Source organism: Octopus bimaculoides, chromosome 3, assembly GCF_046866305.1.
Source record: "Octopus bimaculoides isolate indiv1 chromosome 3, ASM4686630v1, whole genome shotgun sequence".
Lineage (NCBI taxonomy): Eukaryota > Metazoa > Mollusca > Cephalopoda > Octopoda > Octopodidae > Octopus > Octopus bimaculoides.
In genome coordinates, this window is record NC_142930.1 from 84532800 (window position 1) to 84546822 (window position 14023).

The 14023-nt window shown below is 36.1% G+C and overlaps 1 protein-coding gene across 1 annotated transcript in view; it reads right to left on the reverse strand.

Annotated features, from left to right (window-relative positions):
- Positions 1 to 276: 276 nt before the first annotated feature.
- The window catches only part of LOC106873000 (diacylglycerol lipase-beta), a 52646-nt gene continuing 38899 nt past the window's right edge, over positions 277 to 14023 (reverse strand). The window contains exons 11-12 of the mRNA XM_014920201.3: positions 12583 to 12806; positions 277 to 1924 (exon numbers count right to left, since the gene is read on the reverse strand). Coding sequence (XP_014775687.1) covers positions 1762 to 1924; positions 12583 to 12806 — 387 coding nt within the window. The 3' untranslated portion in view covers positions 277 to 1761. The remainder of the gene's footprint in view (positions 1925 to 12582; positions 12807 to 14023) is intronic.

A 14023-nucleotide genomic window follows, 5' to 3' on the forward strand; every position in this document is an offset into this window, starting at 1 on the left:
ATACTATTAACTGAAATATTGTGTAAAGTTCATGTATTCTTCAGAAATCAATCAGGCTCCAGCAAATTGTTAAGTTCATAAATTAATTTTTTTTTCTCCAATGAAACTTCTAAACTAGCATGACACATAAATAAAATGAAAATTTGAACAATATTCTCTTCTATATCTATGTGATCACATACAGCAAATAATATAGTATACAAATAAGTAATTTGCATTAACTACCAAAATAAGTAGGTGGGTGTTTTCAATTTGGAATAAATTAGAAGGTAAAAATAAAATCAAACAATAGTAACAATTTATTTTGGGAATTAAATACATTTAAAGCTAACTTAAATTAAAAGCATTTAACAAGAGTGTTCAAAAATATAGAAAAATAAATTAAATATAAATATACATGTGAACAAAATATTGCTACAGTTAATGGCAAACAGTTTGTTGCAGTTGCCACTAATTGAATAATGCAAAAATATTTCACTACTTGATTTTTTTTTTTTTAATGGCCATCAATACTAGTTTTGCATTTTGGTTTCAATCTAATTTTGAAAATTGTCTCTTGTTTTGGAGAATAAAAAAAGAAAACAAAAATTAGTGAACCTAAACACTTTCAATGAATAATTATTGACCTGTACAGAAAATGATTAAAGAGACATTTTAAAGATATTTCTTAATATGTGCAAATACATTTGTGCAGATAAAGATCTTAAATTAATTACTAGTCTTGCATAATTTTTTTTATTACTAAAGACCAATACTAAGACATTTTATACTTTTTTATAGTTTCAATCTTACTTAAAATAATACATGTTCTAAATATAATTTGTTTACATCAGAATATCCTGATACTTTTACACTGTCTTAAAGTATTTTGATAACTCCAATAACAATTTATTCTAGCTAATGCTTTAAATTTTATACTAGGTAAAATATATTGACAGAAGACATATATAAGTTTCTTTGAATCAAAGAATTCCCACCCATGCACCCCCATAGCTCCAAAATGTATGTTGTTGGCAGGGAATGACATTCCGGTTTTATCACAGTGTTTCAATGATTATATTACAAAGAAAAAAAAAAGTGGGATTATCATTGGAAGTTCAGAGAAAATGAAAATACAGTTACAATAAAGGAATTCAGAAAAATAAAAATGAAAAAATATTCATGTCTAACTATAAAAAGCAAATTTGTCGATTTTTATCAGGTAAACTTCTTGACAACAAAAACTGTTCTGTCAAATATTGCTGTACCTTTTATGTCATGCTTCATTAATTTGGAACATTTACAATATACAATTTTGTTTCTCTTTCTTTTTTTTTTCCAAATAACAACCTCTTAAGCATAAAGCTTCAGACTTTAGAGGAAAAAGAAACAGAGTAGTGACATTTATGCCTCTTTCAAAAGCATTAAAATTTTAAGTAAAAGAAGTTTGAAAATCAGGTCACACACTTCATACACTGAGAGTTTACTGCCACCCATACCACAATATCCAATATAATTTAATGAAATTATAACAGAAAAATACACTCTGTTGTACTGAAAAATATTTAGAAAGTCTCCAAAACCAATTGAGTAAAGAACCAAAAGAATAATCAGGTATAAAACAGCAGCAATTATAAATTAGAGTTAATTCATCAACCATAAGTAGGCAGCAAAATAATGAATGTCTGAATACAATCACTGACTGAAACATTTGAATATTTGTTGGTGGGAGATGAGAAATATTTAATGTAATGAGCTTGATGAGAAAATTAAAGGTTGATATCATACTTGAGCAGCAAACTCTTCATAAGGCACATTAAGTCTTTCAAGAGCATCATCTAATGAGTTGGGTAAATGATCTAATAACATCTTTGAACTGACACGTATTTCAGTATACTCGTTTGGTCTTGTCCATTCTATGTGGTATGTTGGTTTACTGAAGAAACTGTCAATTAGATAGATAAAAAAAAGGTTAAATATGCACAGATATATGAAATTAGTAGAATATTTCAATATCAAATATAACAAAATGGAAAAACATTTCAAATCCTCCTCTAAACCTGCTTCATGGTTTAGAATAAACCTTTCAAATGGTTCCTTATACTTTAATATTTGTTATATCATAATTAAAAAATAATTTTATAGGAGACAATAACTATAAATATCAAACAATATAGGTAATGAAATAAGATACAGACTACAGCATTTTCCAAAAGTAGCATGCAATTACAAATCCTGTACTTAAAACACAAATTATAAAATTCAAGGCATGAAGAAGCTCATGAATTATAAATCAACCCATTAATGAGTCTCACAGTATTTAATCTTCTATCATTTGACACAGAAACAATAGAGGAAATCACCAATCTCTGTATGGCACATTCTTTTTTTTTTGCATGGTTTTTGCAGCTGAGTGACCTTCCTATCACCAATCACATCACAGTGTAGCAAGATTCAAACTCATGTTGCCACATTGCAGATTTCAAGTCATGACATAGCAGCAGTTTGATCATGTGTGCAGTGAAGTTATTGTCCAGTCAGGAACCAGACATCACACGAAAGATTATTCTGGAAGGTCCCAGAACATTTCTTCACAAATATTATAAATGGAGTTGATTTTGAGTACCAGTCTGCTGAATGTTGTAGACATCAGGCCAGAACAACTGTCTCCACGTAAAAAGCACCATCCGAATGTAGCCGATGCCAGCACTGCCTTGACTGGCTTCCATGCAGGTGGCATGTAAAAAGCACCAACTGATCATGGCCATTGCCAGCCTCCTCTGGCCCCTGTGCCGGTGGCACATAAAAAGCACCCACTACACTCACGGAGTGGTTGGCATTAGGAAGGGCATCCAGCTGTAGAAACACTGCCATATCAGACTGGAGTCTGGTGCAGCCTCCTGGCTTTCCAGACCCCAGTCGAACCATCCAACCCATGCTAGCATAGAAAGCAGACAGTAAACGATGATGATGAGTTATAATGGCAGATATGAAGCAGTGCATGAATTTATATTCCTTGCAATGTTTGATATCCAGCTACTGTGCATATTGCAATATATTTCTTTCATCTTGCTGACTGTAAATGCATATTTGTAACACATGGCCAACTCCATATGACTTGTGCAAGAATAATAAATCATGTTTAAATGTTTGCATGTTGTTGTTCAATTATTATACACAGCCTTCCACAAACCAACCAACAACTCATTCTAGCAACATTGGTATAGCACAAGGTACAACAGCATACACTGAATACATTTTATCATGTTACTGGTCCTATGGGTGTTACTTGTATTTCCCAGTGTATTCCAGTTCTTATTCGGAGTTACTGGCCAATCCAATAATTGCTTGCATTGTAGCTTACAATATCAACATTCTAACCATTATAATTTTTCTTTTTCTTTTGCACAGTTATTTACAGCTTCATGCTATTCTAATCACCTACAGCATAGACTGAGGGTGTATTACTGTGCTACCTGCACCGCAACAACTGTCAGTAGCAAGACTTAAGCATTAACTCTATCCTCTATCAATTCTTATTCAAAATCATGATGTTCTTAAATAAGTTGTCAGAGCTACAACCAACACTGCAGAGACCACATTTCCAAGATATCTTTTACCCTTCACACACACACACACACACACACACACACACACATATATATTCATATATATGTGCAAAATCGCAGTCATGGCAGATACCGGTGTCATGCAAATAGCACCCATGCCAGTGGCATGTAAAAGCACCCATTACAGTCTCAGAGTGGTTAGCATTAGGAAGGGCATCTGGCCATAGAAACCATGTCAAATCAGACTGGAGTCTGGTGCAGCCTTCCAGCTTGCCAGCCCTGGTCAAACCATCCAACCCATGCCAGCATGGACAAAGGATGTTAAATGATGACAATGATGATGATGCATATTTTGTGTGTGTGTGTGTGTGTGTGTGTGTGTGTGTGTGTGTGTGCGCGCGCGCGTGGACAGACAGACAGACAGACAGACAGATACCAGTTAGTGACTTCAGAATTAGGACTAGAGAGACTCAGACATAAAACATGTTGGAAAAGGAGATTATGGAAGCTTAAAGACCCAGCAAACCAACAAAAATTTAGAGACATTCTACTGGAAGCCTCTGATGATAGAGAGGAGAATGAGGAAGGGACATATAGCTTAGAGGACAACTGGAAGTTCCAGTGGGAGAATTTACTGGGTGCCACTGACCAAATCTGTGGTTGGTGCAAAGTCCCAGCCAGGCCAAGGGTGACTCGGTGGTGGAACAAGGAGGTAGACAGTGCTATAAAAGTGAAGAGACAGGCCTGAAAGGACTGGGAAAACTGGAAGCAAAACTTCAGGGAGCCAGAAGGAAGGCTAGGCAACAGATTTACATAGCAAAAGGTAAGAAGTTTGCCAATTTTTTGCAGCATGAGGATCAGAAATATGAGGAATTCAAGATTGCAAAGCAGTGTATCAGAGAGAATAGAGATGTGGCCGGTGAGAAATGTGTGCTTATGGATAATGGTATGCTTGCACTTAGTGACTCAGAGAAGAAAGATCATGGAGATACCATTATGAAAAGTTGTTAAATGTGGAGAATGATTGGGAGAAGCAGAGTTTTTCAAATACTGAACCAATTGAGGGACCAGCCATCAGAACAGATAGCAGTATAATAGAAAAGGCAATTGAGAAAATGAAGACTGGGAAAGCCCCTGGACCATCAGGTAACACTGAAAATATCAGGTGGTGTGGGATACAGCCTAGCCACTCACATGGTTTATCGGGTTATTCAAGAAAGTGTCATCCCCAAAGACTGGTGTAGCAGTATTATAGTCAGCTGTTATAAGAGTAAAGGTGATGCCTTAGATAGAAACAAATACAGAGGTATCAAACTGCTGGATCAGGTCATGAAAATTACCAAGAGAGTTATATCTCAACTAATTAGAGATTAAATTAAACTAGATGAGATGCAATTTGTTTTGTTCCTGGGAGAAGTACCACAGATGCTATCATAGTGAGACAATTGCAAGAAAAGTCTTTGTCCAAAAGTAAGCCATTGTACTTAGCCTTCATCAATCTGGAGAAGGCTTTTGACAGGGTTCCCCACTCTCTTATTTGGTGGTCTCTAAGGAAGCTAGGAGTAAAGGAGTGGCTTGTTAGATAAGTTCAAACCATGTACAGCAATGCTGTCTATAAGGTGAGAATTAGCTTTGAATACAGTGATGAATTTAATGTACAAGTTACCAGAGATCAGTTCTTAGTCCGCTCTTATTCATCATAGTTCTCAAGGCCATAACAGATGAATTCAAAAGTGGGTGCCCATGGGAACTACTATATGCTAATGATCTTGCTCTTATTGCAGAATCTGAAGTAGAATTGGAGAAGTTCCAGGTTTGGAAGCAAAACCTGGAATCAAAAGGCCTTAAAGTTAGCTTAGCTAAGACTAAAGTCATTGTTAGTGAGAAAGGAGATAAGACTCTCACTCCGGCCGGCAAATGGCCCTGTTCAATATGTAGGAAAGGAGTGGGATGTAATTCCATTTGCTGCACCAAATGTAAGCTATGGAAGTATAAGAGATGCAGTAGAATCGTGGGAAGGTTATCAGATAAGGTTGCTTTCATGTGCAGCAGATGCGCAGGAACAGTAACTACTAAGAGCACAAGGGACTTAAACTCTCTCAAATGCCCAGGAGGCTCTCTTGAGGTAGTAAATAGTTTCTGCTGTTTAGGTGACCAAATTAGTAACAGTGGTGGATGCTCTGAAAATATTGTTTCTAGAATAAGAATAGGGTGGAGGAAGTTCAGAGAACTACTACCTCTGTTGGCAGCAAAATGACTCTCTCTCACAGAGTGAAAGGTAGATTGTATAATGCTTGTGTGAGAATGGCTATATTACATGGTAGTGAGACATGGGCTCTGACTGCAGAGGACATGCGAAAGCTGAAGAGAAATGAAGGTAGTATGCACTGTCAGATTTGCAACACCAGTGTGCATGACCAACAAAGCACAACTGTGTTGAGAGAAAAGTTAGGCAAGTGTTATACTTTAGCCTCAGGCCAACCAAAGCTTTGTGAGTGGATTTGGTAGGCAGAAACTGAAAGAAGCCCGTCATATATATATATATATATATATATATATATATGTATATGTTTGTGTGTCTGTGTTTGTTCCCCCACCATTGCTTAACAGCTGATGTTGGTGTGTTTATGTCTCCATAACCTAGTGGTTCAGCAAAAGAGACCGATAGACGTGTGTGTGTGTGTGAGTGTACACATATCCATAATATAAGGAAAATGGAGAGTGTGAACACAGAAAAAAATCAATTTATTTACATAATAGTCAATTTCATGTCACCTACACACGTTTCAATTCCTACCTTTACTCACAATTTATAATTAAATTGTATTATGAATTTAATTGTAAAATATAAGTGAAGGTAGGAATTGAAACATGCGTAGGCGACATGCGACTGACTATTATGTAAATAAATTGATTTTTTTCTGTGTTCACACTCTCCATTGTTTTTATATTATATTATCAAAATTCTGTTCTCCTATATTGGACAGATGAAAATATAAAACCAACTGGAACTTCCTAAGTGTTAAGCACTGCTATTGAAAAAAAACCATCAGTAAACATCAAAACTAACACAAATTCACAAATTTCGGGAAAATTAATCAATATGGAGCTAAATAGGTGTACGCTCGCATGTAATGCATCCCTGTTGAAAAAGCAACTGCATTCCAGTTGAAACCTCATATATATATATATATATATATATATATATATATATGAGTGTAGATATATATACATATCTATACATATATGTATAGATATATGTATGTGTGTACATATATACACACATCTATATCTATATATATATATATGTACACACAGATACATATAGATACATACATATATATATATACATATATATATATACATATATATATATATATACACATACATATATATGTACACATACATGCAGATGTGCATGCACACACACACACACACACATACATATATGTAAACACAAACACACACCTGGCTTTTTTTATCCTTTTTACAGTCATCTCTCCCCTTTGCAATAATCTTTGCATGTGCACCATATATTTTTTAACCATACTGTTCCTATTCTCTCTACCTTTTCACATCCTCTTTCACATTCAAGAATTTTATTTTTCAGATTTTATACCTAACCATCTTAATTCCCCACTAATTTTTTTAGACAATATAGCTTTTTCTCTGCACTTATACCTATTTTTTCTCATCTCCTGCACCATTTTCTTCCCTGTTGGGTCTCCCTACACACACCTTTTTCTGCTATGCTTTCCTCTCACCTTTACTACATTCACATTCCACTCAACACCACTCACCTCCAGTGAACCAGCTGCACCCCACAGTGTTCATACACCTCCACCCATCCTTATCTCCTTACACAGATACTTTTATGCATGCACACAACACCCAGACTCTTCCTCCCCATATAAACTCAATCCCACCTGTCCCCTATACATTTTTACCTGTCTTTCTTTTTTTTATTCCTTCTTCTTCCCTCCTTCCTACCAACATTCTTACTTTCTCTTTTCTGATGCTTTTTTTTCTTCCCCTTTCCAAGAGGAAAAAACTAACACTTTAGTGAAAATTTATTCGCCTTGCGCTTTTTTCCTGTTTTCACTCATTTATCACATACATATACACATACACACACACACATTCACATACATGTGTATGCATACACATATAAACATACATATACACTTTTATATGATGATGATATACACACACATATATACATAGATACTTATACACAGACACACATCATCATCATCATCATCATCGTTTAACGTCCGCTTTCCATGCTAGCATGGGTTGGACGATTTGACTGAGGACTGGTGAAACCGGATGGCAACACCAGGCTCCAGTCTGATTTGGCAGAGTTTCTACAGCTGGATGCCCTTCCTAACGCCAACCACTCAGAGAGTGTAGTGGGTGCTTTTACGTGTCACCCGCACGAAAACGGCCACGCTCGAAATGGTGTCTTTTATGTGCCACCCGCACAAGCCAGTCCAGGGGCACTGGCAACGATCTCGCTCGAAAATCCTACAGGAGCCAGTCAGGCGGTACTGGCAACGGCCACGCTCAAAATGGTGCATCTCATGTGCCACCCGCACAAGAACCAGTCCAGGGGCACTGGCAACGATCTTACTTGGCTTGCCGGGTCTTCTCACGCACAGCCCATTTCCAAAGGTCTCGGTCCGTAGTCATCGCCTCGGTGAGGCCCAATGTACGAAGGTCTTGCCTCACCACCTCAGCCCAGGTCTTCCTGGGCCTACCTCTTCCACGGGTTCCCTCAACTGTTAGGGTGTGGCACTTTTTCACGCAGCTATCCTCCTCCATTCTCACCACATGTCCATACCAGCGCAATCGTCTCTCTTGCACGCCACAACTGATGCTTCTATATATATATATATATATATATACATATATATACATACATATATTAAGGTATACATGCACATAAAAACATATACATACACATATATAAACGCATGCATGCACATTTATTTTGGGATGGGATATTCTGTTTTCTATTCCTTTTATGCAAATTTAGCCTAAACACCTTATATATATATATATATATATATCATCATCATCATCATCATCATCGTTTAACGTCCGCTTTCCATGCTAGCATGGGTTGGACGATTTGACTGAGGACTGGTGCAACCGGATGGCTACACCAGGCTCCAATCTAATTTGGCAGAGTTTCTACAGCTGGATGCCCTTCCTAACGCCAACCACTCAGAGAGTGTAGTGGGTGCTTTTACGTGTCACCCGCACGAAAACGGCCACGCTCGAAATGGTGTCTTTTATGTGCCACCCGCACAAGAGCCAGTCCAGGGGCACTGGCAACGATCTCGCTCGAAAACCCCACAAGGCCAGTCAGGCGGTACTGGCAACGGTCACGCTCAGGATGGTACATCTTATGTGCCACCCGCACAAGAGCCAGTCCAGGGGCCCTGGCAACGATCTCACTTGGCTTGCCAGGTCTTCTCACGCACAGCACATTTCCAAAGGTCTCGGTCAGTAGTCATCGCCTCGATGAGGCCCAATGTTTGAAAGTCTTGCTTCACCACCTCAGCCCAGGTCTTCCTGGGCCTACCTCTTCCACGGGTTCCCTCAACTGTTAGGGAGTGGCACTTTTTCACGCAGCTATCCTCATTCATTCTCACCACATGTCCAAACCAGCGCAATCGTCTCTCTTGCACACCACTACTGACGCTTCTTATGTTCAGCTTTTCTCTCAAGATACTTACACTCTGACGGGTATGCACATTTACATTACACATCCAGCGGAGCATACTGGCTTCATTCCTTGCGAGCTTACGCATGTCCTCAGCAGTCACAGCCCATGTTTCACTGCCATGCAGCATGGCTGTTCATACACATGCGTCATGCAGTCTGCCTTTTACCCTGAGTGAGAGTCCCTTTGTCGCCAGCAGAGGTAAGAGCTCTCTAAACTTGGCCCAGGCTATTCTTATTCTAGCAGTTACACTTTCAGCGCACCCACCCCCACTACTAACTTGGTCACCCAGATAGCGGAAGCTATCAACTACCTCTAGTTTTTCTCCCTGGAATGAGATAGAAGTTGTTTCCTGTTTGTTTACAGTGTTTATTGCACCTGAAGATCTGCCACATACAAAAACTAACTTTGTAGTTAATCTGCCTTTGATATTGCTGCACCTCTTATGTGTCCATAGCTTGCACCGGGTACATCTTATAGAGTTACTACCTACTCCTTTACTGCATACTGAGCAGGGCCATCTACCTGAAGGGGTTTGTGTTTTATCTACCTTCCTACTTATTAGGATTTTGGTTTTTGCTAGGTTGACTCTAAGGCCCTTCGATTCTAGTCCTTGCTTCCACACCTTAAACTTCTCCTCTAGTTCTGATAGTGACTGCGCAATTAGTGCAAGGTCATCAGCATAGAGGAGCTCCCAGGGGCAACCTGTCTTGAATTCCTCTGTGATCGCCTGGAGGACTATGATAAATAGGAGGGGGCTGAGGACGGAACCTTGGTGGACCCCTACCTCTACCCGGAATTCATTACTGTACTCATTTCCAACCTTCACCTTACTGACAGCATCTCTGTACATGGCTCGCACAGCTCTCACTAACCATTCTTCTATCCCAAGTTTCCTCATTGACCACCAGATAAGGGATCGGAGGACCCTGTCAAAGGCTTTCTCCATGTCAACGAAGGCCAGGTACAGAGGTTTATCCTTGGCTAGATATTTCTCCTGCAGCTGTCTTACTAGAAATATGGCATCAGTAGTGCTTTTACCTGGCACGAACCCAAACTGCATCTCATCTAAATTATATATATATATATATATATATATATATATATATATATATGTGTGTGTATATATATATATATATATATATATATGTATATATATATATATATATATATATGTATATATATGTGTGTGTGTGTGTGTGTGTGTGTGTGTGTGTGTGTGTGTGTATAAAATAAATAAATATGTACATATAAATATACATATGTTAATACATTTATCTATATATCTACAAATATATACCTATATATATATATATGTATATATATATGTATGTATGTGTGTGTATATATATATATATATATATATATATATATATATATATATATATATGCGTAGGTGTGTGTGTGTGTAAAATAGATAAATATGTACATATAAACATACATATGTTTATACATTTATCTATATTATATGGAAAAATGCAAGCAAGAGAAATAATATTCTTAAGACTATAAACCTGGAAAAGTACAGGACAAGTTATTACATCTGGTAAAGTACAGAACAAGAAAATTTTTACTTAAAATATTGCAGCTAAGGATAACATTTCAAATAGAATATTTAGATTTAGAAAATATTAGCTTTTATTAAAACTAAAAATTTTATTCCAAGTTATTACTTCTATTTGTTATTATTTGTTACTTCTAGCAAAAATAGAAAATAACTTAAAATATTTTTTGCACTTTAAAAAATTTATTTTTTTTAATTATTAATTAATAATTAGAAATTTGAAAATAGGTTATAAAATATAATAGTAGTACATAATTAGTTAGTACAATAAACAGAATAATACAAAAATGAGTTATATTTTACAGTAAAATTTACCTATAACAACAAATTCACAATAATATTTGCTTGAGTTGTTGCCTAAGTTATTGCCAAGTCTTCATATTTTTAGTCTTGACCCAATGCCTATTTTTTACATAATGAATTTGCCTACTTCTAGCTCTCATGTTTTAAGTATTCTCATGTGTCAATACTTTAACAAAATGATGGTACCTTCTTCAATTATGAAGTTTTTTTTTATTTGTTTCAGTCATTTGACTGCGGTCATGCTGGAGCACTGCCTTTAGTCGAATGAATTGACCCCAGGACTTATTCTTTGTAAGCTTAGTACTTATTCTATCGTTCTCTTTTGCTGAACCACTAAGTTACAGGGACATAAACACACCAACATCAGTTGTCTGGTAGGGGAGACAAACACACAAACATACACATCTATATATATATATATAAATATACGTTGGGCTTCTTTCAGTCTCCATCTGCCAAATCCACTCACAAGACTTTGGTCAGCCTGAGGCTATAGTAGAAGACACTTGCCCAAGGTACTATACAGTGGGACTGAACTTGGAACCATGTGGCTGGTAGGCAAGCTACTTACCACACAAAGTAAAAATTTTCTTGTTCTGTACTTTACCAGATGTAATATGTTGTCCTGAACTTTTCCCAAGTGTAATAACTTGTCCTGTACTTTTCTATGTTTATAATCTTAAGAATATTATTTCTCTTGCTTGCATTTTTCCATGTAATCCATGTTTTTTCCAGGCTATGCTATTAAGCTAATTAATAATATGTTAATTGATAATTTAAGATTTTACCTTATTGAAAATTGTCTATCATTTATGCTTAATTAAAATAAAGTTTGTCTTTAAAATAAAAAGTTAATTATACTTAAATCCAATTTTTTGCCTTACTTATATTTTTTTCATGATATTTTACCTTACAACTTTTTTGGTACAAATTTTTGTTGCATGGGACCAAAACTATGAAATTCTTCATGCTTTCTTCTATCATTTAAGCTAAGATAAATATATTTTGCTTTTAAAATAAAAAAAAGTTATTTAGATCTAAACTTGACTGGAGGCATTACTTAACATTAACAGTTTTCAATTTGGTTAAGAACTGAATTTGCAACAAAGCTCTGAAAGATGCTGTGTGTGAGTAAATTGTGGCCTTAAGAATATTATTCAACTACTACCGTAGTTGAATGATTCTTTGAGAAGGCTTAAAAACTAAGAAATTCCTGTCAATGCAAACTACTATGATTCTGGTTCTCATCTCAGATATTACAGCACTGTGTTTACATGATATAATTGCATTAATTAATACAGATGACATGATTAAACTAATTGCTATTTGCGGTGTCATTGAAAATTTTTTCTTTACCTCAATGATGCCGGTGACATATATTAACCACACAGCCATGCCTGTGTATAAATATTAAGAAATCAAAAATATCTTCTTACCCAGTAGAACTTTGCTCTTCAACAATATGCAAAATAAGTCCTGGTGGATAAAGTTGTTTCTCTGGTGTGACAGAATCTCCAATACTACCATAATGACCAGATGAACTGCTAGAACTGGCATCTACCAAATTATGTTGTGGTTCCTCAACATTGAAATCCTGTTCACGATGGTTCATATTCAAGCCACATAATACTTTCCAGAAACCACTCAGGAAGATTTTATACTGAAAAATAATAAGATAAATGTAAATATTAGGTGTTACTATAATGTTTTAACAGTAGCTTAATAAAATTATTACAGAATTATACTGGAAACTGTAGCAGAATGAGAAAATGCACACTTTATTTTACATTATTCTCAGTGTTATGCAATGAATATAATTAAGCAATTACTAAAGAAAATAATTTCTAAAAACTATTAAAAATGCATTTAAATTTCTCACTGCCACTAAATACTCAAATTACTGATGTATGCTAACTTTTGACAGTTTTGATCATCCTTATACGATTACAAATGGCTGCCACAAATGTTATAACACCATGCATTTCATGGAACAAAATGAACAAAAAGAGCTGGCTATATTAAATTTAGCCAATTTTGTTTTACTTCCATTTTATTTTATTTTCATCCAAAATGGACACCAAAATATTGTGTGGTGCCCAATCACAGAATAATGCTTGCCCTGAAGGCATGTTGCTCAGTAGTTAGAGCATTAGGATCACAATCATGAGATAGTGAGTTTGATTCCTGGACCAGGCTGTCTGTTGTTATTGAGCAAGATACTTTATTTCATGTTGCTCCACTTTACTCAGTTGTAGAAATGAGTTGCGACGTTACTGGTGCCAAGCTGTATCAGCCTTTGCCTTTCCTTTGGATAACATTGGTACCATGGAGAGAGGAAGCTGATATGCATGGGCGACTGCTGGTCTTCTGTAAACAACCTTGCCTGAACTAATGCCTCAGAGGGTAACTTTCTAAGTGCAATCCCATGGTCATTCATGACTGGAGAGGGTCTTTACCCTTACAAGTCACAGGATATCATTATAATCAGTTCTAAATTTACATTTTTTGTCAAACTTGTTACTGTCATTAAAAATGGGAACCATATGTTCTAAGCCTCAACAACGGCAAAGACACTATTAAGATTGATGACCATGACTATAACATCTATTAGATGAAGCTTAATCTAAACTGACATGTCAAACATTCTATATCAGTGTGTCCAGAGAGCTAGACCTATTGGTTACTTTCCTTTCATTGTCCACATACTGTTTAGGTTATTAATAAAACCATTAACCAGCAAGAAAGCCTTTATGTAGTTGCTTGTCCTGCTAAAAATAGCAGCCAGATATCCCTTAACTCATACCTTACCATCTTAGAAAAGAACATTGAGCTAGAGTTACTGAACAACCACTACCATTAATACATTGAAATGAAGAA